Source organism: Manacus candei, unplaced genomic scaffold, assembly GCF_025592945.1.
Source record: "Manacus candei isolate 608988 ecotype Guabito, Panama unplaced genomic scaffold, ASM2559294v1 h1tg000078l, whole genome shotgun sequence".
Taxonomy (NCBI): domain Eukaryota; kingdom Metazoa; phylum Chordata; class Aves; order Passeriformes; family Pipridae; genus Manacus; species Manacus candei.
This window is the reverse complement of record NW_026138126.1, coordinates 2705137-2732152: the sequence shown is the minus strand read 5'-3', so window position 1 is coordinate 2732152 and position 27016 is coordinate 2705137. Positions and strand designations below refer to the sequence as shown.

At 55.7% G+C, this 27016-nt stretch overlaps 2 protein-coding genes across 2 annotated transcripts; both read left to right on the top strand.

The window, feature by feature from the left end:
* The first annotated feature begins 306 nt into the window (after window positions 1–306).
* PRAM1 (PML-RARA regulated adaptor molecule 1) lies at window positions 307–9450 on the top strand. The gene is made up of 10 exons (XM_051810707.1): window positions 307–1277; window positions 2887–3586; window positions 5548–5608; window positions 6031–6143; window positions 6456–6510; window positions 6786–6879; window positions 7132–7294; window positions 7937–7970; window positions 8528–8562; window positions 9035–9450. Exons 1-10 carry the CDS (start codon window positions 1275–1277, stop codon window positions 9037–9039), a joined length of 1263 nt encoding a protein of 420 aa, XP_051666667.1. The 5' UTR covers window positions 307–1274; the 3' UTR covers window positions 9040–9450.
* Window positions 9451–10127: 677 nt separating this feature from the next.
* Window positions 10128–24976, top strand: LOC127481469 (excitatory amino acid transporter 5-like). The gene is made up of 11 exons (XM_051810798.1): window positions 10128–10304; window positions 12243–12322; window positions 15084–15296; window positions 15985–16027; window positions 16784–17006; window positions 19875–19974; window positions 20185–20418; window positions 21941–22135; window positions 22784–22918; window positions 24644–24743; window positions 24839–24976. The coding sequence occupies exons 1-11, from the start codon at window positions 10128–10130 to the stop codon at window positions 24974–24976; spliced, it is 1638 nt and encodes a 545-aa protein (XP_051666758.1).
* The last annotated feature ends 2040 nt before the right edge of the window (window positions 24977–27016 follow it).

The following is a 27016-nucleotide window of genomic DNA, read 5'->3' as shown; positions in this document are numbered from 1 at the left end:
AACGCGGCCCTTGAGCTCTCATAACCCCCAAGCACGGCCCCCCTGAGCTCCCCTCACCCCCAAGCACGGCCCCCCTGAGCTCCCCTCACCCCGTCCCCCAGCACAGCCCCTGCGCTCTCGTCTCTCCCAAACACGGCCCCTGAGCTCCCCCATCCCTGTCCTCCCCCAAAACGGCTTTCAGGGCCTCCCCACCACCCCTCGTCCCCAAACACGGATCTTGGGCCTCCGTGTCCCCCCAGACAGGGCTGTGCTGTCCCTGTGGCAGCAGCAGGAGCAGTGGGGCAGGTGGGGATGGGGACCCACCTCTCCGAGGAGGTGGCTGTCACCACTGTCTGCCTGCCCTGTGCCCCTGTGTCGGCTCCCTGTGGGTCCCGTGTGGGACCTCCTGACAATCCCTTTCCATCCCACCTCCAGCTGGTGGGATCAAACCCTCCAGTGCCTGCCTTGGGCACCCACCACCATCCACAGGACCCCCAGGACCACCACTCTTGGCCAATGGGTGCTCATCCCAGCCTTCTCCATGTCCGCAACCTCTGTTTTATCCTTAAATTTGCAGTAGGAGCCACTGCAGGCACTGCTGATGGGACACCTTCCCAAAGGACTGGAGGGACACGGCACCCTGGAGCAGGGAAGTCAGCATCCACCAGCCAGCCAGAGCAGCCCTGCCCAGGGCTTGACCTCTCAGACCATTCCTGCCTCTGAGGCAACAGTTGACATCAGGATGTTTCAACACAGCAATGGCCCAATGCAGAGCCGCTCTGTGCAGACCATCCCCTGCCTTCCCAGAGGAGTTTGTGTGGGGCTGTTTTGCTGTGTGACCCCCCACAAATCACTTCCACCCTCTGCAGGTCCCCTGTGGCTCTGAGACCTGACCTGCAGAGGGTTCACATCAGCCACTATCAGATAAGGACACTGCCCACCCTCCCAGGCCCATCTCTCACATCCTGCAGTCAGTTCCCAAAACCCAGGCTCTTCTCTGGATGAGACTTTTCTGGGCAGCAGAGCTTGGTGGGCTGCAAGCTTCCAACAGCAGCAGAGCCAAGCTCGTGGTCCTCCAAGAGCCGCTCCTCCTCCTCCTCCTCTCTCTCCTCCCCCTGGTGCTGTCTCACCATCAGGCTACAGCGACTTCCTGGCATTGCACACAGGTCCTCACCAGCCGTTAGGAAAGAGCTTCTGGTTTCAGGGGAGGGGACCTCGGAGAGGCTCATCCTGGAATGCCTCGGGTGGTCTTTAGCAAGGAGGTGAGCACACAGGAAAACATCCACTGATGGAAAATGGTGAGTAAGAACCAGACTTGGGCTATGCTGGACATGGGGACGGGACACTGGGAGTGGAGCTGTGTCTCCTGGTTGGGAAGGCTTTGGGGATGTCCTTGTGAGGGACAGAATCCATCTGAGACCCTCGCTCCTCCTGGAAGGCAAAGTCCCCCTGTATGTCTGAGCTGATCGGAGCTTCAAAGGTCTCTGACCTGTTCCTGGGCTCAGTGGGAGTTTTGCTGGATGAAGTTGGGATGGATATAAACATCTGGGAGAAGAGGAGGCTACACTCCCACTGAGTCCAGGAGAGCTCCACCGGCACAAAAACACCTGGAATTCGTCACAGTCACAGTGGTGCTGTATCCCACAGGTACACCTGAGAGCTCTGGGCAAGTCCCAGTTCATGGAACAGCCCCAAAATCGACGGTAACAAACCACTGAGTCATTCAAGTGCCAAAAATCCCAGCAGCATGCTTGGGAATCTAGAAAAAGTTGGGTTTTTTTCACTAGTCTGGGTGAAAGCCCCACTGCCTGGTGTGCAGGAAACAGCACATTCACTCTGCTTCACCACAGGCTATGCCAAATGCTGCATGGGAGGGTTTACCAGGGGAATTGGGGCATCTGCCTGGAGAACTTGTGTTTATGTAGGTATACATATACATTTGATCAGTTATGTCTAAAAACACTGCACCAGCCTCTCTCCATATCAGCCCTTCCCTTGTGAAAGAAAAAATTGCACAAGTACAAACCCAAACTGAAATCCCAGAAGAAGAAGAAGTTCAAAATCAAAGCCTACAGCTCCAGCAGAGCAGCAGCTCTGGTGCAAAGAAACACTGTGGTCTGGGGACATCAGGGTGGGAGAAACATGGGGAGGGGAAGGTGATCCCTCCCCTTCCACAAGGTCCATCTGAGAAGCTTAGGAAAAAATGTAGCCCCATCCTGCAGCTTTGTGCCGTAGCTCCAACCTGGCACTCTTCTTCCAAGAGCCATCCAGCCTCCTCCTGGCAGCCTTTCTGTGAAGGCTCTAGCAAAAGGTGAATTTTGGTCACTGAGGTCACCGAGGAAGCTGAGGGCACCTCAGTGCTGGAGCCAATGTGTCCTGGTTTGTGTGTACATGGTGTGAGCTGCACAGGAAACACACAGCTCAGAAAAGTAGGCCAGCTCTGCTGCCTCTTGGTCTTGTTTTTTGCATGCAGGCTTTGGTGGGATGAGTTTCAGCAGCACCACCCTGAGTTTTCCTGCAGGGAGGGATCCAACAGCTCTGTGTGGTCTCCCTCTCTTTGTGGTTCTTCATGGGAACCAGGACCAGGGCAAGGCAGGTTGCTCCCCTCTGAGCCCTGGGCAATCTCTGGATCTCAGATTCTGCCCTCAGGAGCTTTGTTACTAGCAGGGTGTAATCCCTGACCCAATCCCTCTGGTTTGATGGTCCCTGGTAGTGGACAAAGGGTGGATCAGACCAGCAGCCCAGTGTTGTTTTCTCAGACATATTCCAGGACCTTTTTGAGCAAAGACCTTGTTTCATGGAGAAGGCTTAGTGTGAGGCCATGCTGAAGGAATACCACATTCCTCAGGGGGAATTTTGACTCTTTTTCCTCCATGGTGTTTTAACTGGAATTTTTTTTCTCAACAGTCGCAGATGCACCTGGAGGGGAGAGATGCTGTGGTGAGACACCTGAGGGCAAAGTTCCAAGGGACCAGGAAAGACCCTCCTGAAGCGGGGGGCTGGCCAGAGAGTCACCCTGCAGCACCCCATGGACCAGAGCCAGGACAGACCCTTGCAATGGGCTCCAAGGGCAAGCCCCCTCCAGAACCCCCCCGGAGCAGGAGAGTGGACTCCAGCAGGGCCTCTCCGTGCCATAGCACAGGTCAGAGTGTGGCACAGCATTCCCCTCCTCATCTCCCCCACGAGGCCCTGGCATGGATGGCACGGCAGAAGAAGGGGATGGCTCAAGACACCAACTTCCACCGAGCACCTGCAAAGCCAGGAGGAGGAGGAGATGTGTTGAACAAGGAGGTGGGAGCTGGCCCTGATCCTCCCCAGAGGAAGCCAGCCCAGCAGACACGGCCACTTGCCAAAGCCAAGGGTGTTCCAGCAGTTCCTGCCAAAGGCACGGCGGTTGCAGCCCCCCTGGTCGCTGCAGGAAGCCCCCACCACACAGGACTCCCAGCTCTGCCCCAGAGGAAGCCTTTGCCACCCATGAGGGTGCTGGGGGTGAAGCCAGCCAAGCCCTGGCGCCCTCCTGTCGTGGATTTGGCAAAGGTCAGAGCAGCTGCACGTCCTGGGACACCTCTCCATCCTGCCACAGTGCCACCAAGGAGTGCTCAGCTGGGTATGGCCAGACACCTAGAAGTCCCTCAGGGAAGGATGCTGCTGGTTGAGGAAGGGAAATGTCCCCACTTAGAGCCTGGATCTCCTGGGAAATGGAAATACTGTGGGGGCTGATGGAGAAGTGGGGGCTGGTAATACCAAAGGGGCTTTTATAGGCAATAGCATGTGGAAAAGAATGAGAGAAAAGGAGAGCAGGTGAGGAAACAAATTGCCCTGTCTCTGGCTGGGCACAGGTATCAGGCCCCGAGGTGTTTGTAGGGAGTAAGGTTGGAGTAAGTAACACAAGACATTCTGAAAAACTGGAGTAAGCCCAGTGCAGGGCACTAAGATGGTTGGGGGCTGGAGAACATGGGGAAAGAAAGGCTGAGACCCAGGCTTGTTCATCTGGGAGGAGAGAGAGGAAGGGGAGATCTCACTGCCCACAGTGACCTAATGGGGGGAGAAGTGGGACCAGACTCTTCCCAGGAGGTGCCTGGGAGCAGGCCTGGAGGTGGTGGGCACAAGCAGTAGGGGAAATTCCAGTTAGGCATGAGGAGAAGACTCTTTCCTGTGAGCACGGTGCAGCCCTGATGCAGCACCAGGAAGACAGGCATCTCCATCCTTGGAGACACTCAGCTTTCACCTGGATGAGGCCCTGAACAACCTGCTCTAGCTCTGAGGCCAGACCTGCTCTGAGCAGAGGTTGGATGAGTCTCCAGGGGTCCATTCCCACCAGTCCACCCTTGTGTGGCAGTCAGAGCAGACAAGCCCAACTGGTGGGAAGCAGAGCTGGTCCATCCCATGAACAAGAAGCACTTACACACCAGGTTTAACACCCAGTGTGTGTGTGTCTGCCCCTTTGGCCTCAAGGCAGAGGCTCCCTGCTGCCTGTGGGATGCAGGGCTTGGTGCCTCTGGGTGAGGTGGTTCCCCATTCAGCATCAACTCTGGATGCTCCACAGTGGCCTTCTAGTTCCAGGCCACTGCAGTGGTTTCTCACAGCTGCTGCTCTGCTAATCCACACTCTGGGTGTTGAAACCTGTTTCAAATCCCGTTTCTGGCTCAACTTCTCTAACCATGAGAGTAGAACCTCCCTTATTTCCTCATGAGAACTGAAAAATCGAGCTGGTTTGTGTTACTATTAAAAGGTGTTATCAGGGCTGGCTGTGCTGTTGTGCTGGGAGATGCTCACCCATATGACCAGCCCTGGTAGAGGAGGGAGCAATCTGCTCTCCCTGTGTCCTACAAACCAGCAACTTTTCAAGTATTTATTTGTCTAATGGGTACTGAGGCAAGTTTGAACATCTAGAATTACATCCAAATAACAATCTGGTTATTGTTGTTAGTTTTTTGGGCAATCTTACAAGTTTTGGGGCCTAGTATTTGATTGTGCATTACTTGGTAAAATAACCCAGCAGAGCTGTGATGTTGTACTTGGGTCTTCATGCCAGTTGTTGGTTGGTCTGGTTGACCAGACTGGTGATGAGCTTGATGATAAAAACAGTGGGATGTTAGCAGGGATGTGGGCATGCTGGCAGTCCTGAAGTGTACAGCAGCATGTTGTGGCTGCTGATGCTTCTGAGTACATGGAGATATCCAGGGCTTGCCCTAACACTGGTACAGAACTGGAATTTAGGGTTTCCACGACATTCAAAATACCTGGTTTGGCCTCTTCATCTTCCCCTTCCATCATTTGTCCAGGGAGAAAGTAACATTAGGGACATAAGAATGGGAAAATATATATTCAAGGTCCCCAGTGAGCTCCCCAGTGAGCTGTGCCCACTTGTGCTGCACGAAAGTCCCCAGATGAGCTATGGAGTAAAAAGTTCTTGCTCGATCCAGATGTGCGGTTTTATCTCCCCACCTCCCTCTCTCTGCACTAAATCCAGTCCAGGGTGGCTCTGACCTCAGGGTGGGTGACAGAGCTGAGGAGAAAATATGAGCTAACCCCTCACTGCTGCCTCCTGTTCGCTGTGTCCCACAGGTCACCCGAGACCAGGCTGTGCCGCGCGGTCCCCGCTGCAGGGCGCTCCGGGTGGAGCGGGGTAAGGACACACACAGCTCTGTTATTCCCGGGGGCTTCGAGGCTGTGCCGACCCAGTGGGAAGGGCTCAGGAGGGGACAGCGAGGGGCTCCTGGGGTTTTCCTGCCTGCGCTGGCAGCTCCCGCGGTGGAAGCGCTGCCGCCCCTCGGGGGCTGCGGTACCGCACTGCTGTGGCTGCTGCCATCACCCCCCTGCCCGTCCCCTCCACGGCCCTGCTGTGCTGCCTTGTGAGGAGCTGCTGGCACAGGGCACAGAGCTGCTGGCACAGGGCACAGAGCTGCTGGCACAGGGCACAGAGCTGCTGTCCCGCCCTGCCCCAGAGCCAGGGCCAGCCCACGGGCAGCCCACCCGCCTCTTGCCCCCCCTCCTCCTGGCAGCCTCGACTCTGCCCTCGGCCCCCAACCCCGCTCTGCCTTGCCACAGGGATGAAGATGAGATATATGATGACGTTGAGTCTCTTGGGCCGCCCAGGAGAAACCCAGGCGTGCTGCTGCCTCCTGTGTCCCGGCCGCCAGCAAATCCCCGCCCTAGAGGAGGTGGGTACGGGAGGGGCTGGGGTGCTGTTTGGGGCGAGAGCTGCAGCTCCCAGAGCCTTGAGGCTCCGAAGATCCACAGGCAGCAGCAGAGCCTGTGCTGAGCCCACTGCTGCCACGCACAGGAGGGAGATGGGTTTCTCTGCTGCTTGTAAATGGGCAGGGGAAACCCTGATCCCACCACGCTCAGGGGCACACTCAGGGTTTGGTCTCAGGAGGAGAAAGCTCTTGCTGCTCTTTGTATCTTGTCTTGGCAGGTGTTTACACCTCACAGCAGCCTCATGGCAGCACCTCTCCTGGGGTTTGGTTTTACAGGTGGAGATGCTGGCCGGGCCTCTCACAGGGTTACCTTGCTGGCAGCTGCACAGAGGTAACGGGGTTTTTCCTTTTCTAAAGGTCCCAAAATGGTCAGGTCTCCTTGGTGCTCTGACAAAGCTGGTGCTTTAATGGTTTCTGCTGTGCTTGCAGTAGGAAAACCCATGAAAAGCACAAGCTGCAGGCTGTGCACCTGCTCCAAGAGCCCCCAGCAGCCCCAGAGCTGGTGCAGGGAAATGCAATGGGGCAGCAGCCAGGGGGGCAGGAGGGGATGAGGGGAATCAGAGCGTGGGGCCACCTGAACCTTCCTGTGACTCTCAACCACTGCAGGGAAGCCCAGGTCTCCCAGAAGACAAAGACCATGACACTCAAGGAGTGCAAGAAGGAAGAGAAGGCAGACAGGGAGTTTCAGAAGAAATTCAAGGTGAGCAGCAGCGAGTGGTCCCTTATCCCTCTAGGCTCCTTCTCCCCTCCTGGGAAGGGTGCAATGCAATGGCAGGGAGGAGCTGTGCTCTGCAGGGACCAGCCAGTACCCAGTTCCCACCTGCTCTGTTCCCCAGATCAGACCAGTCCCACAGACCGTTTGGCTAGAGAGGCATCTGCTTTTTCCAAGCAGGGAGAGCAGTGAGACCTGCCTGACTCAGTTCCCCTGAGGGCACTGCTGTTTGTGTTTCAGTTCGAAGGCAGCATCGACGTCCTGACTCGGATGATGGTCGACCCTGCAGCGACAGAGAAGAGGGGCGGGGGGAGGAATCTGCCGCTGCGACGAGGAGAGATCCTTGATGTCATTCAGTTTACCAATCAGGAGCAAATCCTCTGCCGGAACAGCCAGAGGAGGTGTAAGTCTGGAAGAGGATGAGGGTTTGCCCGCAGGGGGGAGCACAGCAATTTTAGGAACAAGTTTCTTCGTACGCACACGCCCCGCCAGACCGCAGGAGAGACATCCTCCTGCCGTTAGACAGACCTGGCAGGTACCCTGGGCCTCAAAGGTTCCCACTTCTCTCCGCACAAACGTCCTGCCCTTCCTCCATTTCTGCCGTGAGCGGGGCTTGTCCTCTCCCCCTCTGCTAAAAGCCATTCCATTCCCCGGAGCCTCTCGGCCACCAGCCTGGCACACCAGGCTTTGCCATGGGCACAGTCTCCACAAGCTGTGTCTGCACCGAGGGATGCACAGGTGAAATGGGCTGCAGATCCTCCAGGCAGAGACACGGGGATCGGGCTCTTCCCTGCAGGTGCCACCCAGCCCGGCAGGCTCCTCCCTGACACTGCCCGGAGCAGGTTCCTCCCACGGTCCAGCTCAGCTTCCCAGAGCCGGCTCTGCCTTGTCCCACCTCTCCCTGGGGACACGTTCACCTCTCCCTGGGGACACGAGGTGTTGCTAAACCCTGCAAGTCCTGGGCAGGGGCAGGGGCTGGCGTGAGTCCCTGCTGATGCTGCAGCTCCCAGCACAACCTGACATGTTTTTCCTCTCTCTATTGCAGATGGTTACGTGCCCCGGGCCGTGATGCTGCACCTGTGAGTACCTTCCCCGACCCCTTCCTCCCCCTCTGTGAGCTCAGCTGCTCAGTGAGTGCCTGGCACCAAACCATTCCTGACAACTCAAAACCATCCAGCCCAGGCAGTGACCATAAACCCAACACAGGCTGGTTACCCTGGGGTGGAACCTGCCACTGCTGGTGTCAGGAGCAGTTCTGGCACTGGGGCACATTGAGCACTCCCCAAGATGTGGTCCCTCATGTGGGACATGCCCAGAGGCTGCTCAGAGGCTGCTGGTGGCAGCACAAAGGTGCTGCTCCTCTGCATGGCCAGGTCTGCAGCTCCCATAGCCTGGAACAAGGCCACTGTCCGTGAGAGGGGCCAGAGTCATGTTAACCCCACACTGGAGGGTCCCAGCTCTGTGGGGAGAGCTGGGAGGGAGCAAATGGGACTGCAGGAGGACACCAGAGCCCACAGACAAGTCAGGAGAGATGGAACAGATACAGCAGCAGGGGCTGGCCCTTGCCTCAGGGTCAGGAGGTGATGGGGACACGGGAGACTGGACTGCCCTCAGCACCCTGTCTTTCTCCTTGCAGGGACTCTGACATCTATGATGACGTTGAGATTTATGGTAGGTGCAGAGGGAGCTGCTGCCCTGCCCCTTCACCAGGTGCTGCCTGGCACGGACCAGCAGCAGAGACCCCACACCAGCGCCAGGGCCTCCCCTCTGACCCCTTGCTGTTCTGCCACCTTCCCTCTCTCCCCTCCCTCTTTGTGATTCCTCTTCCTGAGATATCCTTTACTTGCCCTCAGTTCCCCAAAGGTCTTCACGTTCTGCTATTCCCAATTATTTGGACTTCCCTGCACCCTTTCCCATCTCAGCTTTCTCCCTCCACTTGCTGTCAGCCCCAGGGCCCCTTCCATGTCCTTTGAGGTGTCCCTGATCCCCCAGACAACTGGGACTCCCCTTTCCCAAGCAGTTGCTCACCCCCAACATGCAGGCTCCATCCCCCAGCTCGCAGCTGGCTCTGAAATTGGAGCTGAATAGAGGCAACTGTGTTTCAGCTCTGCTGATGAGCAAACCCCTGATCTACTTCTGGCAGGCTGAGTGATCCACACTAAGGCCAAAGGCATGAGACAGCACCACAGAGACCTCCCCAGGGGCTGACACATGCCCAGCACCAGGCACCACGCTCCTGATGGGAAAGGAGCTCTGCTTCCTCCGAGCCAGCCTGCAAATCCACCGGGACCCTGCCGGAGCAGCCGCTCAGCACGTGGGGCTGCACAGCTCCTGTCCCACGGGGCAGGGGGCCAGAGGTCCTCGAGTCACAACTTCACTGTGGCTTTGCTTTGTCTGTGGAAAATATGGCAATGGTTCAAGAAGGCTTTGTGGCCTTGCTTTGGGTTGGGGGTTAAAGTCAGGGCCAGAAAGGTTTTAATGTCTCCCCATTGCTGGAGGATCCTGAGTCTTGGACCCACCCACCCCATTCTTCTGCACCACGCTCCAGCTCCAGTAACACTCCTGGCCTGAGCCAGAGACAAACTGGACACAGAAATACTCTAAAATGTTGTGGATTATTGACCAGGCACCCCAGCAGCACCTTGTGGCCTCGGGGCAGCTTCCCTGCAGAGCTGGTGGGGAAGTTGGTTCTGTTGGGGTAGATGTTCCTGTGGGAACATTCAGCACCATCCCTTGGTGTCTTGGGCTGCCCTCTGTGCAGATGCCACGAGGAAGCCCTGCCCTCACAAAGCCCTGCCCTCCCGGAGCCCTCCCGGGTGGGGGTGGGATGGGGGTAGGATGGGGGTGCACTCACAGCTGGTGGGAGCACAAATCTGGTGCCCGACCCAGATCTGGTGGCAAGACCCAGATCCCTCGGGATCAGAAACCGTGAGGGGAAGGGAGTGCTGGGTCTGAATCCCTGCTCTCAGTCTGTAACCCCCAACCCAGGGGCTGGAGGGTTAAACCGGGAGGGTTCGGCACCGCAGGGGCGGGATGCCAAGCCCAGATTAACCAGTTGAAGACGTCACTTTCCATTATGGGAAAGGCTCCCAAATATCCCTGAAGCTTTTGGTTCTGGGGATTAGCCATCAGTGTACTCAGCTCCCAGCGCAGAGCAGGGGTCCGTCGGTGCCCGTGGCCATGAGCGGGGCTGGGAGCTGCTCCCAGGGGCATCGTCTGGGTGGCTGAGCACAACCATGTGGGAGTGTGTCAGGAGAGCTGTGCTGCACTCCCTGTCCACGGTCCTCCTGCGCCTCTGGAAGTGGCTGAGGGCTTTCTGGTACAAAAATGGGCTCCTGACCCTCTCGATGCTGTCGGTCGCCACCGGGTGCCTCCTGGGGTTCCTGCTGCGGACGCTGGAGCTGACGGACCTGGTAAGCCTGGCCAGGGTGGGGATGAGAGTGAGGGACGTGGAGTGATCGGGGGGGGACAACCAGCCCTGGGGCCAGTAAGGGTCCCAGATGGGCACAGCCCCAAAAGCAAAGGCTCCCGTCCAAGAAAACGCCTCAGGGCAGGTTTCTGCACGTGGGTTTGGTTTTTGGTTTTGTTTTTGTTTTTTTTTGACCAAGAAGCTGTCAACAAATGCCAAAGCTGCAGGACAAATCCTGCCTTCCTCCAGTGGGAGTGGGGGGCTCTGGGATGGAGCCCATGGGACTGCAAGAGCCTCCAGGTGGGTTGGGGAGGGGAAGGTGGGGAATGGCTGCTTGGCTGCAAGATGCTCAGTGACAGGCTCCCCCCAACACCTCCAGCAGCAATGGGGTCCTAGGGATGAGCTGCTCCCCTGACCCTCCCCAGCTGTGCAGATGCTCAATCCAAGCACGTTTCTGCTCTCTGGAGAAGACCCAGCAAATAAATAAGGGTGGGTGGGGAGCCTGGGGGGGCTCTTCCAGGGGTCCTTCCTCTGAGGACCCTTGGAAACAAACACATTGGAGAAAATGCCCCTAAAAGGCACATTCACCCAGTGCTTTCCAGGAGGATCACGCTGTGGAACAGCCCCGGATCCCAGGGCTGTGCTGGCACTGGGCAGCTGGGCTGGCTCAGCCCTGATCCTCGGCAGGCTGGGGAGCCCAGGAGGGGGAATGCTGCTCCAGGGAGAGCTTGGCCAGTGCTGGAACATCCCCGTGTTGCCCACTTGGATTTAGCAAAGTCTTGTCATTTCAATTAGGCCCCTCAACATCAGCGCAGCGGGGATGATCTCGTTACTTAATTGGAGCCGGGTGTAATCTCCCTCAGCCCAGTGCACAGCCCGTGGGGCCAGCACAGCCTCGGGGCTCCAGGCCCTCATCCTGCCATGCACTGAGCTCATCCATCCTCTGCCCCAGCCACTGCTCCCCATTAGAGACTTTTGTCCCCAAACCCACACCACGGAGGAGGGGCCAGGCCCTGCTTTCCTCCCCACAGTGGGAAATGTTATGAAGTTAAAAGACCCGCTGACAAAGAGGTGCTGCTCCAACCTGCTGGCACCCCTTGCTCATGTCTGGGCCCATTGGAGCTCCCCAGGGACATGAGCCACATCCAGACCCCCGTGGGACAGCACAGGGACAGCACAGGGACAGCACAGGGACAGCAGTGGGGAGCAGTTGTTTGAACAGCTGCCTTGGCACACCTCAAAGCCTTACTTGGGAGTAACCAAAAGTATCTGCTTGGCTTGGGGCCATCTCAGATCCATCCCTGACACCTCTACAGTGGCACAGTGAAAGATGGGGGGCAGGGAGGGAGGGAGGAAGGGTGGGTGGATGCAGGGATGGAAGGATGGTGGGTGGAGGTAGGGATGGAGGGATGCAGGAGGGAAAGAAGGCATTGATTTAATGGAGGAAGGGATAAATAGATGGATGGATGGATGGAGGGTGGGTAGAGGTAGGGATGGAGGGATGCTGGTCAGGGGGCTGCTGGTCTCACAGACCCTCACTGTCCCCTTGGTCATGGCTGTGCTATCTGGAATTTGGGGGTCTCTCTCCAGACAGCCCTTCCCCATGTCCATGTGAGGGATGTAGGGGATGTGAAGAGATGCCACAGCACAGAAACCTCCCTTGTTGCACTGAGGCTGCCCCATGAGTGGGCTGGACACCCAGGCTCTCCCTGAGCTTGCCTTTGCCACCTTCAGCCACAGGGTATTCCCACCTTTGGCTGCTCCTGATGGCTCTGGGGCACTTTGCAGATGCTCCCTGATAACAAGAGCAACAACATTCAGGAGGAGCCATCTCAGAGCTGGGCCCAGTTTGGAAAAAGGCAAATTTATCAAGTTTGAGCCCTTAACCCACAATCATCACCCACTCACTGCTCACCTGACACAGGCTCTGCTCTGTGTGCAGGAGAAGCAGTATTTTTCCTTTCCTGGAGAGCTTCTCATGAGGATGCTGAAGATGCTGATCCTGCCCTTGATCACCTCCAGGTAAAACATCACCTTCTACTCTAAAGCACCATCTTCCCATTGCATTGAGGAGATGGGCCCCTGACCCCCCATTGAGGAGATCACCCCAAAACTGCCTGGGGTGAGAATAACCCTGGCCCCAGGCAGCTGGCAGCCAAGCAGCATCCCCTGGCTTGGTGTACATCAAACCCCACGATTTCCCAGCAGGTCTGGAACAAATCCTCACCTGGAATTGGTAGGCACCTGCACCCAGGTCAGACACCTGCACTGGCTGGGGTGTTTCCCTTCTTTTGGGCAGCTGGTGATGCTGGGACCCTCCGTGGGCAGTTGTGAGGGGTGGCTGTTTAACCTCAAAGCAGATTCCCTTATTTAGAGGGATTTGAGAAAGCTCAAGTAGAAACAAAAAGCATCCCTCAGTGCTCTGTCTGTGTTTGCAAACCCCCATTTGATGGGCCCATACAGACCTAGAAATAAGAAACAGAGCCAGCAGTCACTCAGCTCTAAGCTTATATGGATTAAATACTGTAAACAATTGCTGGCACGTGCTCATTAGACACACCCAGCCCATAACTCCTCATTCCCTCGAGGATGTGTCGTTCCTCTATTGTTTGTCAGAGTTTGCTTGTTGCCCCATTTGCCTCTGGTTTATTTTTGGGAGCGGTGGGGTCTCTATCCTGGCCACACTTGGCCTGTTGAGCATCAGCCCCTGTGGAGATTCTTTTTTTCCCCTCCAGTACCTCACATCCCTCCCCGGAGGCGCTTGAGGGTTTCCCTCTGCTCTCAGCCCTCCCTGCAGCTCAGTGGCCTGGGTCATCCCCTCTCACCACTCTCCTGCCTGCAGGCACAGGGTCTGCATGGGGCTCCCAGGAGTTTTCCTGCATGTTGGATTGAACCAGGGATTTTTCTTATTTAATTACTGAATGATGGTGAAGTGGCATCTTCTGTCTCCACACCATCCCAGGGGGGACTGGGAGCTCCCCAAGCCTCAAGTCGGAATCACCCACCTCAGCATTGCTTTTGTGGCCTCTTGAGCTTCCAAAGCCCCTTTCCTCCTGGACATGTGGCTGCTGGAGGGGATCTGTGGGCTGGCCACTACCTCAGCCACCCCATCCCATGTGTCCCCAAGGCTGGCATTTACCCTCACAGCCCCCCTCTCTGTCATGTCCTGCCTGAGGGTCGTTGGGCCAGTGCTGGACTCCACCAGCAGCTTCAGGGGTCTGCAGGGCTCAGTGTGGGTCTGCACACACATGGGGCACCTGCAGCCCCCAAACATGCATATTTCATAGAATCCCAGAAAATCCTGAGCTGAAGAGACCCACAAGGTCCATCCAGCCCAACCCCTGCCCTGCCCAGACACCCCAACAATCCCCCCCGTCCCTCAGAGCATTGTCCAAACGCTCCTGGAGCTCTGGCAGCCTTGGGGCCGTGCCCACTGCCCTGGGGAGCCTGGGCAGTGCCCCAGCACCCTGTGGGGGAAGAACCTTTCCCTGAGATCCATCCCAACCCCCCTGGCACAGCTCCAGCCCTTCCCTGGGTCCTGTCCCTGGTCCCAGAGCAGAGCTCAGTCCCTGCCCCTCCGCCTCCCCTCGGCAGGAGCTGCAGCCCCCGAGGAGTCTCCCCTCAGTCTCCTCTGCTCCAGCTGAACCACCCGAGTGCCCTCAGCTGCTCCTCAGACCCTTCCCCTCCAGACCCTTCCCCAGCTCCCTGTCCCTCCTTTGGACACTCTCCAGCAGCTTCAGATCCCTCTGACACTGTGGCCCCCAAACAGCCCCCAGGACTCGAGGTGAGGCCGCCCCAGGTCAGAGCAGGGTTGGACAATCCCCTCCCTGGCCCGGCCGGCAATGCTGGGCCTGATGCCCCCCAGGACAGGGTGGCCCTTTGGGCTGCCAGGACACTCTGCTGACTCAGATCCAACTGGCCACTGACCAGGACCCCCAGGGCCCTTCCCCTGGTGCTGTTCCCCAGCCCCTCGTTCCCCAGTCTGTCCCTGCATCCAACACTGCCCATCCCAGGGGCAGGATCTGGCATTTGCCTTTGTTAATTTGCCTTTGTTAAACACCTCGCAGTTGGGGATTGCCCAGCCCTCACATTTGTCAGGACGTGACAAATGTCCTTGAGGGAGTCAGCAACTCCTCCCAACTTGATGTCCTCAGCAAATCCACTGAGGACCTTCCAGTCCTATAACCAAGTTGCCCCCACCCCCGGCACTGCTCTCCCTGCTGGGGCAGCCAGTAATGCCCTCTCTATTTTTAGCCATTTTGCTAAGAAGTAGCTTATGGGTTACATCTTAGGAAAGCTTACGTGTGCATGAAATCTGAACCAGCACCTCTCTCCTGGGGGTGTGGGGCCCATCCCCACCAGGATTTTATGAACTTTGCTGGCACATTCCTTTGCTGTTCAGTCACACACAGCAGTGGCACAGGACGCTGGAGATTCAGGGTAACGGTATCTTACCAAAAAAGAACAACATCAGTTATTCACCATCAAAATACACTAGGAATACAAACTTCTTAACTCTTGGAGACAACAGAAAACACGGCCAGACCTTGAAAAGAGGTGTCTCCTGCCCTTCACAGCTCAGCCTGGGTTGCCACAAGCCCGTCCTGGGTGTGAGACCCTGTGGGCACTGGCACATGAACGTGCAAGAGCTCAGTGATGCACTTAGGCACTGGTTTAGAAAATACCTATGGAAACCACTCCCACCTTGGCTATTTTGCCCACCAGACGCATCCTGTGCAGCTCTGGCAGCAGACACTGACTGACCACCACGTTTTTGCTGCAGCCTCATGTCCGGTTTGGCCACCATGGACTCCAAGGCCTGTGGGAAGATGGGGGTGATCACCATCACCTATTACCTTTGGACAACCTTCCTGGCAGTGACTGTGGGGATCATCCTCGTGGTCAGCATCCACCCTGGGGCAGCTGCCCAGAAGGACAATGACACTGTGGGGAAGGTGGTGCTGAGCTCCGCTGACGCGCTGCTGGATTTGATCAGGTACCTCCCAGGATTTCAGCAGGGGCCAAGTTTATGATGACAAGATCTTCCCAGAAGGCTCCAAGTTCCCAGGAGACATTGAGATCTCCAGGGAAACAGGAGAACTGCTGGCCAGGTGCTGGTACCTCCGAGCCCAGCGATGTGGGGTTCATTTACCCCACCACACGTCCCTCTGACCACTGTCACTGTCACTGCTCTCCCAAAGCCACCTGCAAACAGGGGAAGGAGCAGAGAACAGACACGTTAACACTCCCTCAAGGCTCAGGGGTTCTCCCCTGCAACTCCAGCAGGGAGATGCCAAGCCTGGAGCTGCCCCAGGGCTGTCTTTAAGCAGCAGGTGGGGATACCTGGGGAGGGGGTGAAGCACCAACCCAGGGGCTGGGGGAGAATCTCCATTTCTGGAGGCATTCCATGGACTGGATCAGGTTCTGAGCATTCTGCTCCAGCTCTGAGGCTTCTGCTACAGGTGGCAGATGTCTGTCCCAGGCTCTGGCTTTCCATGAGTCCCATTTATGAGTGATTCTGAGTCCTGCTCTGTGTTGACCTTCCAGCCTCTCTTTGCCCTCAGCCTGCTGGTGTTGGCTGTAATGTCCTCCTCCAGGTCTCTATGCCCACCAGAGGTGCTTCCCAGGGTGCTCCCTGTGCTCTCACAACACACTTTAACCTCCATGTTGTTGCTCTCTTGCAGAAACATGTTTCCTTCTAACCTGGTTGAAGCTTCATTCCAGCAGGTGAGTTCACCTGGCCCCTCTGTGGGCGCCTGGGATGGTGCTCAGCTCCACGTGGGGCTGCATCTTTCCCCACCCACAGCCCAGACATGAGCCCCTTCTCCCTTCCCCTTCCCTTCCTTTCCTCCTTTTTCCTTCCCTTCCCCTTTCCTCCTTCCCCTCCCCTCTGCCTCCCTCCCCCTCACCCCAGGGAGGGCACCTGAAGGCAGGAGGGTGCTGGGGGAACACAGGCTCACAGGGACCCCTGGGAGGGGAGGGAGGGTCGTGTACAGAAAAAGCAGCTCCCCAGTCCCGGGGGAAGGGGCAGCAGAGGGGCAGGCAGGAGGCACAGGGCAGGCTGGGGTGGGCAAAGGGGACAGGCTGAGGAGGGGGCAGGTAGGGTGGAGGGAGAGGGAAAACAAGCAAACTCATGGCATTGGGAAAGCATCAGTAAAGCCCCCAGCTACAGGGATGGGGGGACCTCTCCCTGGGGACCACAGTTCTCCCCCAGTGCTGTGCTGGGATCCCACAGAGGTCTGCAGAGACCCGACTCACACCACCACGTGTCTGCCCAGCAGCCTTGGCCAGCAGTGGCTGGGCTCTGCAGGGAGCAGCCACAGCTCCTCTTGCCTCTTGCTCCTTATTTCCACCAGCCTTTTACTGCCTGGAAAACAAACTCTGAACCTCCGTGACCGCCAGGGCTGCCTTGCCTCCGTGTTCAGAGCAGGATGGAGCTCACACCAGCAGCACACCACCCTCACTCCTTTGCTCCTCTTCCAGTATCGAACTGTTCTTGTCCCGGTGGTGAAGTCTCCCGGCTCCCCAGAGGTCCCAGGGAAACCTGTCAACTTTATTTACTTCGCACCCGACGACCAAAACCCCGAAATCCACCGGCCCGTGTTCCTGGAGCTGACACCATCCCCCGAGATGACCTACAGGACCCTGGCTGGGACCAGCAACGAGATGAACGTCCTGGGGATCGTCATCTTCTCGGCAACAATAGGTACCTGCTCCTCCAGAGCGGGGCTGCAGCCACCACACTCACCCTGGGGAGAGCTGTGGGAGGAGGTTCTTTAACTGCTCCAGTCCCTGGGAACTGGGCCCAGCACAGAGCTCTGTCCCATCAGTCCCACCCGTGGTGGAGCTCACTGAGGCTGTAGGCACTGGGAAGGCTGTTTTCTCCCCAGATTTCCCATATGAGCTTCCACAGCCCACACGGGGGTCCTGGGGGGTTTCAAACCGTAACAAAACCTTTTCTTGAATGAAGTGAGGGGTAATTTTTGCAGAGGCTGCCTGGGACACAGCTCATCCCAAAGATCCAAACCCTTCATGCTGAGGGTTCAGCCCCCTGAGCAGGCAGGATGTGACAGTGGGGTCAGACTTGTGCTGTCACAAATATATGGGAATTTACAACAGGAGTTTCTGAAGGAGGTAGGGAAGCATTCTGCATTGAGCAGCCTGCAATCCTGTGTGGACAGGGTGCTCAGCAGCAATTTTGAGAAGGAAGATGGACCAGAGGTTGTGGAGAGACACGTGCAAGAGAGAAGGAGGTTTGAAGGGGAGAAAGTCACTGCAAGGAGGAACTTGGAGCTGGCTCAAAGTGCCACCGGGTACAAGGCTGAGCAAGAAAGGAGGGAAGGACCAGGAGGAAAAAGAGTAGGAGGCAGTGAGATAAGGATGGGGACAGGATTATGTGTAGATTAAGAGGTGAGGGCAAGGAGCTTGAACTTTGTGTATAAGGAACCAAAAAGCCAATTAGAGGATTTGAGGGGAGGAGGCAGCACAGCCAGCACAGCACTGGAGAGCACTGACTGTGGTCAGAGCCACGGAGAGGGGCCAGTTCTAAAGGCCAGGACACAGAGAGAGCCCCGAGGGGGTGGCCTCAGTGAGACTGGGCAGAGCCAGATCCCTGCAGACTTTGCCTCTGGCAAACTCCTGTCCCAGCAACCAACCCCTCCTGCAGACCCTGGACGCTCAGGGAAAGTGCTGAGCTCTTGCCTGCAGGACACGTGCCCTCCTACAGCCCTGTCAAACCTGCAAGAAGAAGCTGCTTTTCTCCTCTGGCGTGGGAGTGGGATCAGCCTGAGTTAGGAGGCAGCAGGAGATCACCTGAGCCAGCCCCAGCCACCAGCTGCGCTCCCCATGTTCTGCCCAGGATGGATTAGAGCTCCACGAAGCCACAGACTGGCAGAGCATCACCTGCACTGGGCATGGGTACCTCAGTAAAGGATTCATATACCCACAGGAGGCTTTCCCTGCAAGGAAGGGCCTGGCAGAAAACAGGAGAGGGACAGGGAAGGCACCACAGCCTCATGGAGTGGGGAGGGCACTCGGCTTGTTCAGTGGGGACAGCTTGGGAAACAGGATCACCTCCTCCGTGCAAGGGGGGGAGGCCAGGTGGGAACTGGCTGAGGCCTCAGCAAAGGGTATTTTTGTGTGAGAGCAAAATTAGGCAGTTTGTGTGCCTGAGAGCAAAGCACCCACAGAGCACCTGCTGGGGACCAGAGTGACTTTGCTGTGGATGGTGACCCCACACAGCTACCCCAGCTCTGACAGTCCCTCCACTGTCACTGAGAGCCTCAGTCCTTTTGAAATCCAGAAAAGAGCAGAGATTTCAAGCTCCTTGCAGGAAGCTGTCTGTTTGCTACGGACATGTCTCCCAAATCAGCTCTGTAGGACCTGAAGAGCAATGACTTTCTTCCAAACCAGCTTTTGTGGCCATCAAATACCAGATGAATACCCACAGAGCTGAGATTTAAACGTGCCAAGCCTTGTCTCATTTCTGAAAGTCCTGGCAAAGGTGACTCCATCTCATCTCTCTTCTGAGCAAGGCAGGAGATCCCACCACCCACCAAGGGCCTCTGAGGACTGAGGAGGGATGAGTGGGACAAGATCCTGTCTATATTCTTCTTTTCCAAGCTGAAGCAGATGCCTGTACAGTGCTTCAAAATTAATTTTAGCCAATACAAGGAGGCCGTGCTGTGGGCTGGAAACAATATGGAAAAATGCTCAAAGCCTCCTCCTTCCTTTGCTCAGTGGGTTCCTGGGAAAGCTCCCAGCCAGTGAAACCAATGGGATTTAACACTGGCAGGCCAGACAGCACCATTACCCCTCCTAACCATTCCTGTATTTCTGCTCTAGTATTCCTTCAACAGAAAATCAGGCTGGATTACGTTAATGCAACAACATCAAAAGGAAAAAACAGACTTAAGAGAGGAGGCTTAATGGCTGTATCCAAGCAACTCAGTCAGATCCTTCCTGACGTATCACTGCACAGCCCCATGTGTTGTCACCACCAGGGAACAGCCTGTGAGCCACCAGCAGGGTGAGGAACAGCCCTGCCCAGGGGAGGACTGAGAGCAGCCACTGCCCCCAGGACCAGACCCTGAGCACTGCTGGAGTGATCCGAGTGGCACAACCTGAGCAAGGGCAGGGCTGCAGCACAGCACCACATCCTCAGCTACAGAGAACCCCACCAGGCTCTGTCCTGCAAAAAAAATCCATTTCTGCCTCCGGAGCTCATTATTCTTGTATTACCAAACAGCAACCCAGCCATCCACCTAATCCAGCTGATCCCCAGTTTATCCACCTCGGGAAGTGACTCTTCCAGCCCTGAGCAGCACTGAAGTTTAGCTGTTTTCTGTGCAAGGAACAGTCCAAATCCTGGCCCTGGGTCTGGTGGGGTTTTGTGAGAGAAGGCAGATGTGTTTGCTTGGGGCAGGGAAGGGCCGTGACTCGCGAGAGCTCGTGGCAACCTGTGCTGAGCGTCAGCTTGCCCAGTGCCCCCCGTTCTGTGGCCACCAGAGCCTCCAGACACCCAGCCCGACACGTGCTGCTCCTGAGTAACGTAACCCACTGTGTTTGGTTGCAGGACTCCTCCTGGGGAAAATGGGCGAGCGAGGAGCCCCCCTGGTTAACGTGTGCCAGTGCCTGAACGAAGCAGTTATGAAAATTGTCTCGATGGCCGTTTGGTAAATCTGGTTTCCATTGATTTCAGTTGATTTCCTTTCCTGCTGTCTGATGGCACTGCTGGTCACACCTCTGTGTGTATCTGTTGTGAGCACTGGATTTGTTTTCGTGCAGCTGCACCACACGGTACCAAACACTGCAGTGCCTGTCGTGCAGTGCTTCAGGCACTGCTGCACCCTCAGGAACTATTTTTTTATTCTTATTCTTTGCAGGTACTTCCCCTTTGGCATTGTGTTTCTCATTGCTGGAAAGATCCTGGAGATGGAAGATCCATCAGTTATAGGACAGAAGCTGGGACTGTATGTCATTACAGTGGTGTCAGGGCTTGCCGTGCACGGACTCGTCATTTTACCTCTGCTTTTTGTGCTCATAACTAAGAAAAACCCCTTTGCTTTCATTCAGGGGATCCTGCAAGCCTTGCTGATCGCCTTAGCTACATCCTCCAGGTAGGAAAACGTGGCTGAAACCTGCCAATGCCACTGAGCAGTAAGCTGGTTTAGCAAGGGAGGCGTGGCTGTGTATGGCCAGGTGAGCTGTACAGGAGGACCTGTGTTAACTTAAAGGAAAATTATGCTCCAGCACTATTTGAAATGCAAGTGCTCCTGGTTTTCAAGGGAAGCAGATTCTTGGCCCTGCCCTGGCCTCAGTATATCTGGAGATCAGGGCAGCTCACGGTGCCATTCACCCTCTCTGGGGTTTTCCCAGACCAAACCAGCAGTGTTTCTCTGTGTGTGTGTGTCTGTGCTTCTTTTAAATGCTGCAGCAGTTTTCTTTCCATGAATTCAAACTAGAACTGCTGTAGGTGCTTTATAAAAACACATGGGTTTATGATCCTGGGGTTTAACTGAAAACATCAAAAGCTCTTCTGAACGCTTTTCTGACAATCTAAAATGAACTCCCTATGTCTCAAATTCCTCCACAGAAAAATGTTGTCTACTTTGAAAAGATTTTATAATTTTACATTATATTCATCTACTGTATTTTCATTGAAAAACATTCTTTATAACAATGAAGAAACTTTACACTACAAACTACCATCCTTTCTGGATGACACACAAGTTCAAACATTTTCCTAGAAAACATCTGACCAGGCAAAGAGGCAAAGGGTTTTTCTGGCCTCCCTGTTGCTTCTTGACATGATCCCAGTGACTCCCTCCCAAGCCCCCACTGCTGCAGGTGCTTCTGCAACTCTTAATGACCTGCCCTCCTCCTGAACCTGTGTCTCCAGCTCTGTCTCCATCAGGCTTCCTCCTCCCTCTGCTCTGCAGCCAGCTAAGTGAGCTGGAGAGGTGGCACACAGGGATGGAGGGAACACCCTGCTCCTTGTCCCAGCCCCATGGTCTGTGCCTGGGGGCCACTGTGCTGTGCTCTGCATCCAGCTCCTTTCCCAAAAGCAGTCCCGTCCTCCCAGAGTCTGTCGTGATCCCATCGACTTCTCTTCTGGGGTCTCCTTTCTTCCACTTGTTCTTTCTTCTCCGTGTCCTCATCCTGGCTCCCGTGGGACAGCTCAGGTCCTCCTGCCAGAAAGAAACAAGAGAGAGTTCAGGGGGTGCAGGAGCCAAGACAGCTGCCCCTCGTGCCCACAGCACAGAGGAGACAGACAAGGACCACGGGGGTCAGGCTGGAGCCTGGCATGGCCAGTGCTGTCCCCCACTGTCCCACGCTCCAGGAGGCGCTGCAGGATTAATGTGGGGGCCAGGAATGCACAACAGAGCTGCAGCCACGGCACAGAGCTGGTCAGAGTGGCACCTGCAGCCACCGAAACGACATTCTGACACTTTCTCTCGCAGCCTGCAGCTCCCTCAGCCAATGGTGTCCCTTCCTCGGGTGGTGCGAGCTGAAGAGACTCTCACGGCTGCAGCCGTTTGTGTTACGGTGCCGCCTCAGCACCCTGGGAGGGCTCCTGGCCCACCACACCCACTCAACGCAGGCAGCAGAGGCAATCACTGATCATTTCTTGTCCTGCAGCTCAGCCACCCTGCCCATCACCCTCAAGTGTCTCCTGGAGAACAACGGCATCGACAGGCGCGTGGCGCGGTTCGTGCTCCCCGTCGGTGCCACCATCAACATGGACGGCACCGCCCTCTACGAGGCCGTGGCTGCCATCTTCATCGCCCAGGTCAACGAGTATGAACTGGATCTGGGACAAATTATAACCATAAGGTAAAGGTTTCTTGGCAGCAGCCGAATTATTTCTCCCTGTTCCCATTTACGGGCATTAGGACGACCTCTCACGCGCTTTTCCCGTTCGCAGAGGTCTTGTCAGTGCACAGAGTGAACTTTTCTGGGAAGCTGAGGAGCAGGGAAAGGGGCAGCATGTTGCAGGCCCTGCATCATGTGCCAGGGAATGCTGGGCTGGGCTCTGCACCCAGAATCTGCTGCAGGTCGAGGACTTTGCCTGTAGGGGAAAGCCCAGTTGTACAGACAGCACGGCTGGAGCAGGTCAGCACTGCAGGACCTGAGCACAGGAGGGTTTCTGCAGGTGCCATTTACTCCCCTTCAGGAATGGGATATCTGCATTCCATAAGCAGGGAAATAAAGCACCTAAATAGATAATAATAATTAAGTACAGTTGCAAATATTTAGCAGTTTTAAGCAGGGGCTCCCTCCCCTTGAAGGCAGAGGGGAGCTGTGCAAGCACAGAGCCAGGACACCAGCTACCAGCCCCTGCTGTGCACAGGCAGGGGGGTTCGGGATGGCAGCAGCCAGGAGCAGGAAGGTGGAGGGAGCCAGATCCAAGCCAGCCCTTCCACAGAGGAACAACTCACTTTTCCACGCTCGTGTGAACTGCGCAGCCCCTTCTCGTTGCAGCATCACGGCCTCGGCCGCCAGCATCGGCGCCGCCGGCATCCCGCAGTCCGGGCTCGTCACCATGGTCATCGTGCTCACCTCGGTGGGGCTCCCGACCGAGGACATCACCCTCATCATCGCCGTCGACTGGGCTCTGTAAGTGCTCTCCTTGAGACCTGCTACGGGTTCCGGGTTCATGGTGACGTTATCTTCCTCTTGGTGGATGAAACCAGATTGATCTCGAGACAGAAACTGGATTACACTTGTCACAAACAGAACACACACCTTGTGAAATCACAGAATCACAGAATCAACTGCGTTGGAAAAGACCTCTGAGATCATCAAGTCCAACCCTTGATCCAACCCCGCTGTGGTTCCCAGCCCATGGCACTGATGCCACATCCAGTCTGTCCTTAAACACCTCCAGGGACAGTGACTCCACCACCTCCCTGGGCAGCCCATTCCAATGGCTGAGCACTCTCTCTGTAAAGAATTTCTTCCTAATATCCAACCTAAACCTCCCCTGGCACAGCTTCAGACCGAGCCCTCTTGTCCTACTGCTGGTTGCCTGGGAGAAGAGCCTGACCCCCCAGCTCCCCCCTCCTGTCAGGGAGTTGCAGAGAGTGAGGAGGTCTCCCCTGAGCCTCCTCTTCTCCAGGCTGAACAGCCCCAGCTCCCTCAGCCTCTCCTCACAGCACTTGTGCTCCAGTCCCTTCCCCAGCCTCGTTGCTCTCCTCTGGACCTGCTCCAGCCTCTCCATGTCCTTCCTGAGCTGAGGGCCCAGAGCTGGACACAGCACTCCAGGGGTGGCCTCACCAGTGCTGAGTCCAGGGCAGGAATCACTTCCTTGGACCTGTTGGCCACACTGTTCCTGAGCCAGGCCAGGATCCATTGGCCTTCTTGGCCACCTGGGCACACTGCTGGCTCATGTTCAGCTCCCTGTCCATCCCCACTCCCAGCTCCCTTCCTGCCTGGCTGCTCTCCAGCCCCTCTGGCCCAGCCTGGAGCTGCCGGGGGTTGTTGTGGCCAAAGGGCAGGACCCGGCACTTGGCCTGGTTGAACCTCATCCCCTTGGAATCAGCCCAACTCTCCAGCTTGTCCAGGTCCCTCTGCAGCCTTCCAGCAGATCAACACTCCCCCTCCAACTTGGTGTCATCTGCAAATTTGCTGATGGTACACTCAATCCCCTCATCCAGATCATCAGTAAAGACATTAAACAGAACTGGGCCCAACGCTGATCTCTGGGGGACACCACTAGTGAGCAGCCACCAACTGGATGCAGCACCGTTTAAAATGTCCCATTTTAAAGTACTAAGATAAAAGCAAAGCAAATCATTAGGTGAGAAACCACACCGAGCTGACGTGTGGGTGGCTGGTTTGTACTTCACAGCCCCCCTGGGCAGAGAGGGAACAGTGCCTTTCTTTCACTTAAAGGAAGGGTAACACAACACCAGTCCAGCCTTTCAGCATCCCAGGGTACCCACCACCATCACCTGTGATCTACTCACGTGAGAGGTGCCTGGGTAAACAAGTGCTGTGGTTGGATCTACAGGATTTTCTCCCTGAGAGGCATTTCAAGGAGGCAGCTCACCCCCACACTGAGCACAGACGATGCCAATGCCCCAGTCTGGGAGGTGGCACAGGCAGGTCCCTGCACTGAACACGTGCCAGAGTGAGGCAGTCACAGCACGGGGCTCACAGAGACATCACAGCGACTGTTTTGTCTCTGTATCTGCAAAACCATCACAGCCCTCGGCTCACCTTGCCATTAGCAACACCAGTGGGACACCCGGGATGGGGGCTGAGATGTTCCAAAGCCACCACCCCCTCGGGCACGATGGCTGTGGCCACCCCCTGCCCCCTCACTGTGTCTCTCCCCAGGGACCGGCTGCGGACGATGACCAACGTCCTGGGGGACGCCCTGGCCGCCGGGATCATCGCGCACGTCTGCGAGAAGGACTTTGCCCCAAAGCCCCCCCCGGTACGTCCAAGGGGCTGGGAGGGCAGGGGAATTCAGGACAGACACAGGGCACAGGCTCCCTCCAGAAATTAAAACTGTGCCTTTTCTTCTTGCAGCAGAAGCCAGTGAACAACATAGACAAGCTTCCCTCCACAGAGACCTCGCACCCGCATCCCAAAGGCAACGTGATTGAAATGATGGAAGAAACCCTGGTGGATCCGACAGGAGTTCACTACAGCATCTGCCAGGTGTAGCTGACGGCGTTCCTGCTCCCAGGAATGGCATCTTGGTGCTAAACACTGACATTGTGAGTGTCGTACGTGGATGCTCTGCAAGATAAAGGCCTTACTTGGCACAAAAAGTGGGAAAATCCTCTCTATCCTTCGAAGACTCTAGGACTCTCTGGCAGGCACCCAAGGGGCAGGGAACCAGATCCTCCCTGCGCCTGAGGACACAGCTGGCAGCTCGCCTGCCTGTCTGAAACGGATGGGTTTGAAGGTTTAATAACTCCCATTTTCCCAGTTCAGCTGTTTTTGAAGGTTAGGGAGGTGACCAGGTGTTAGCAGACTGGATTTGGTAAGAATGCAGCAGGGATGGGACACAACTCTGATCCCTCTAGGCCAGCAGCTCCTTCCCTGCAGGTCAGGCTGTGCTCCAGAAGCTTTTGTTTTCCTTATAATAGAGATTATTTTTTTAAATCATTGCTTTTTATTTTATTACTGTGTTCTCCTCTAAAAACTAAGATTAAGTGAATTTTTGTCTAGAGCTGAAAATCCAGGTTGGATGTAACTGGATTTCCCAGCTGTCAGGTTACACACAGCATGGCTGAGCTGCTCCACTCTCAGCAGGAACAGTGGGATGCACTGGCTGCAGGGATGGAAGGACCAGCTGTAAGCTGTTCCTGTGGCTGTTTTATTCCAGTGAACTAACTGACTGGGCCCAATTGCAGTCATGTTGATTTTCCCAGCTAAGGATCTGTCCCTAAGCTCAAATTCCAATTACAGCCTTAAAATCTAGGCTTCCCAGGGCAGCCTTCTCCACAAAAGCCTTTTATACCAATGATTCATGTAACTGAATTAATTTCTCTCTCAAAATGCCATCTCATCCCTTTTCTCCCTCTTGGTCTTTCCTGCCACAGCGTTAGGACTTGTAACACAGCTCAGACCCCCCCTCACATCATTGAACTGTTCTCCTATTGTACATAAAGAAAACACTTTCTGTGCAGAATTCTTTCATGCTGGAGTCAGAGGTTGTAAAATATTTTCTAATTTAGAAGAAATATTCATTCCAGTTTTGCCAAACAAAAAGCAGAAGTCATTAAATATCATAAACCAGCTTTTGCACAAGAACTAGTCATCTTCAATTAACTTCCAAAAGCCTTCCAAGAACCAGAATCCTGGGCAAGGTAAGCTTGAGGCACTGCTGTTAACTTTGGCCTTTCTCACCCTTTCCTCCTTGGTGAGGTTATTTATACCTTTTTAAACAATACAGCCCAACTCCTCCTCAACAGGAGCAGCCACATCATTTGCAAACCAAAATAATCACATTTCAAATCAAGCTCTGCAGCTTCCCCAGTCATCCCTCCCTCCCTCCCTCCTTTCCCATTTGTGATCACCTGGATGCATCACACACTGGTTCAGCTCCAGTGGCTCTGAGGGGTTTTGTGGTTGTTCTTTTACACCTGGAGCAAGCTCAGGCACCCCAAAACCCCCGGGGAGGCTCCAGGCAGCTCCAGCTCCAGGACAGAGCACCACATCTGTCTGCACCAGCTGCCCACATCCCCCCCAGACACAGCTGGACAAACACTCCCAAAGCACCTGCTCCAAGGCAGTAATTTAAAACAGGCAAAGATTAAAAAGATGATTTATAAGACCTCCCTGTTGCAGTCACTGGTGCCTGGGAGTGCTCACGTCCCTTGCTGGCTGCTCCAGCCCAAGCCAACCAGCACAGGTACCTGCACAGGCAGCCAAGATGAGCCCCACTCTCACCTCCATTCCCCCCTCATTAACGAGCTCTGGACATTACAGCACACAATTAACCCTGCAATAAAAGGCAGGACTGGATGTCCATGGCAGAGGTCCTGGCTGAGTGCTGGGGCTGCAGGATGAGCCTCTGGCAGTCCCGTGACAGGGCTCTGTGCCCTCCAGCACACCCAGCTTTTCCCTCACCCTCAGAGGCTGCAATCCTACTAAAACAACTTAAACAGCACATCCCCAAGCCCACTGCAATAAAGAACAAACTATTACTAAAAAACCTGAATATTACATCTAGTAATAAATCTAGAGCTGGTGAAG

Coding starts and splice junctions, on each gene's coding strand:
- PRAM1 (XM_051810707.1), top strand. Junction 6,144..6,455: donor AAATCCCCGCCCTAGAGGAG/GTGGGTACGGGA, acceptor TTGGTTTTACAG/GTGGAGATGCTGGCCGGGCC. Junction 7,971..8,527: donor CGGGCCGTGATGCTGCACCT/GTGAGTACCTTC, acceptor TTCTCCTTGCAG/GGACTCTGACATCTATGATG.
- LOC127481469 (XM_051810798.1), top strand. CDS start 10,128: ATGTGGGAGTGTGTCAGGAGAGCTGTGCTGCACTCCCTGTCCACGGTC. Junction 10,305..12,242: donor CGCTGGAGCTGACGGACCTG/GTAAGCCTGGCC, acceptor CTCTGTGTGCAG/GAGAAGCAGTATTTTTCCTT. Junction 15,297..15,984: donor GCGCTGCTGGATTTGATCAG/GTACCTCCCAGG, acceptor GCTCTCTTGCAG/AAACATGTTTCCTTCTAACC.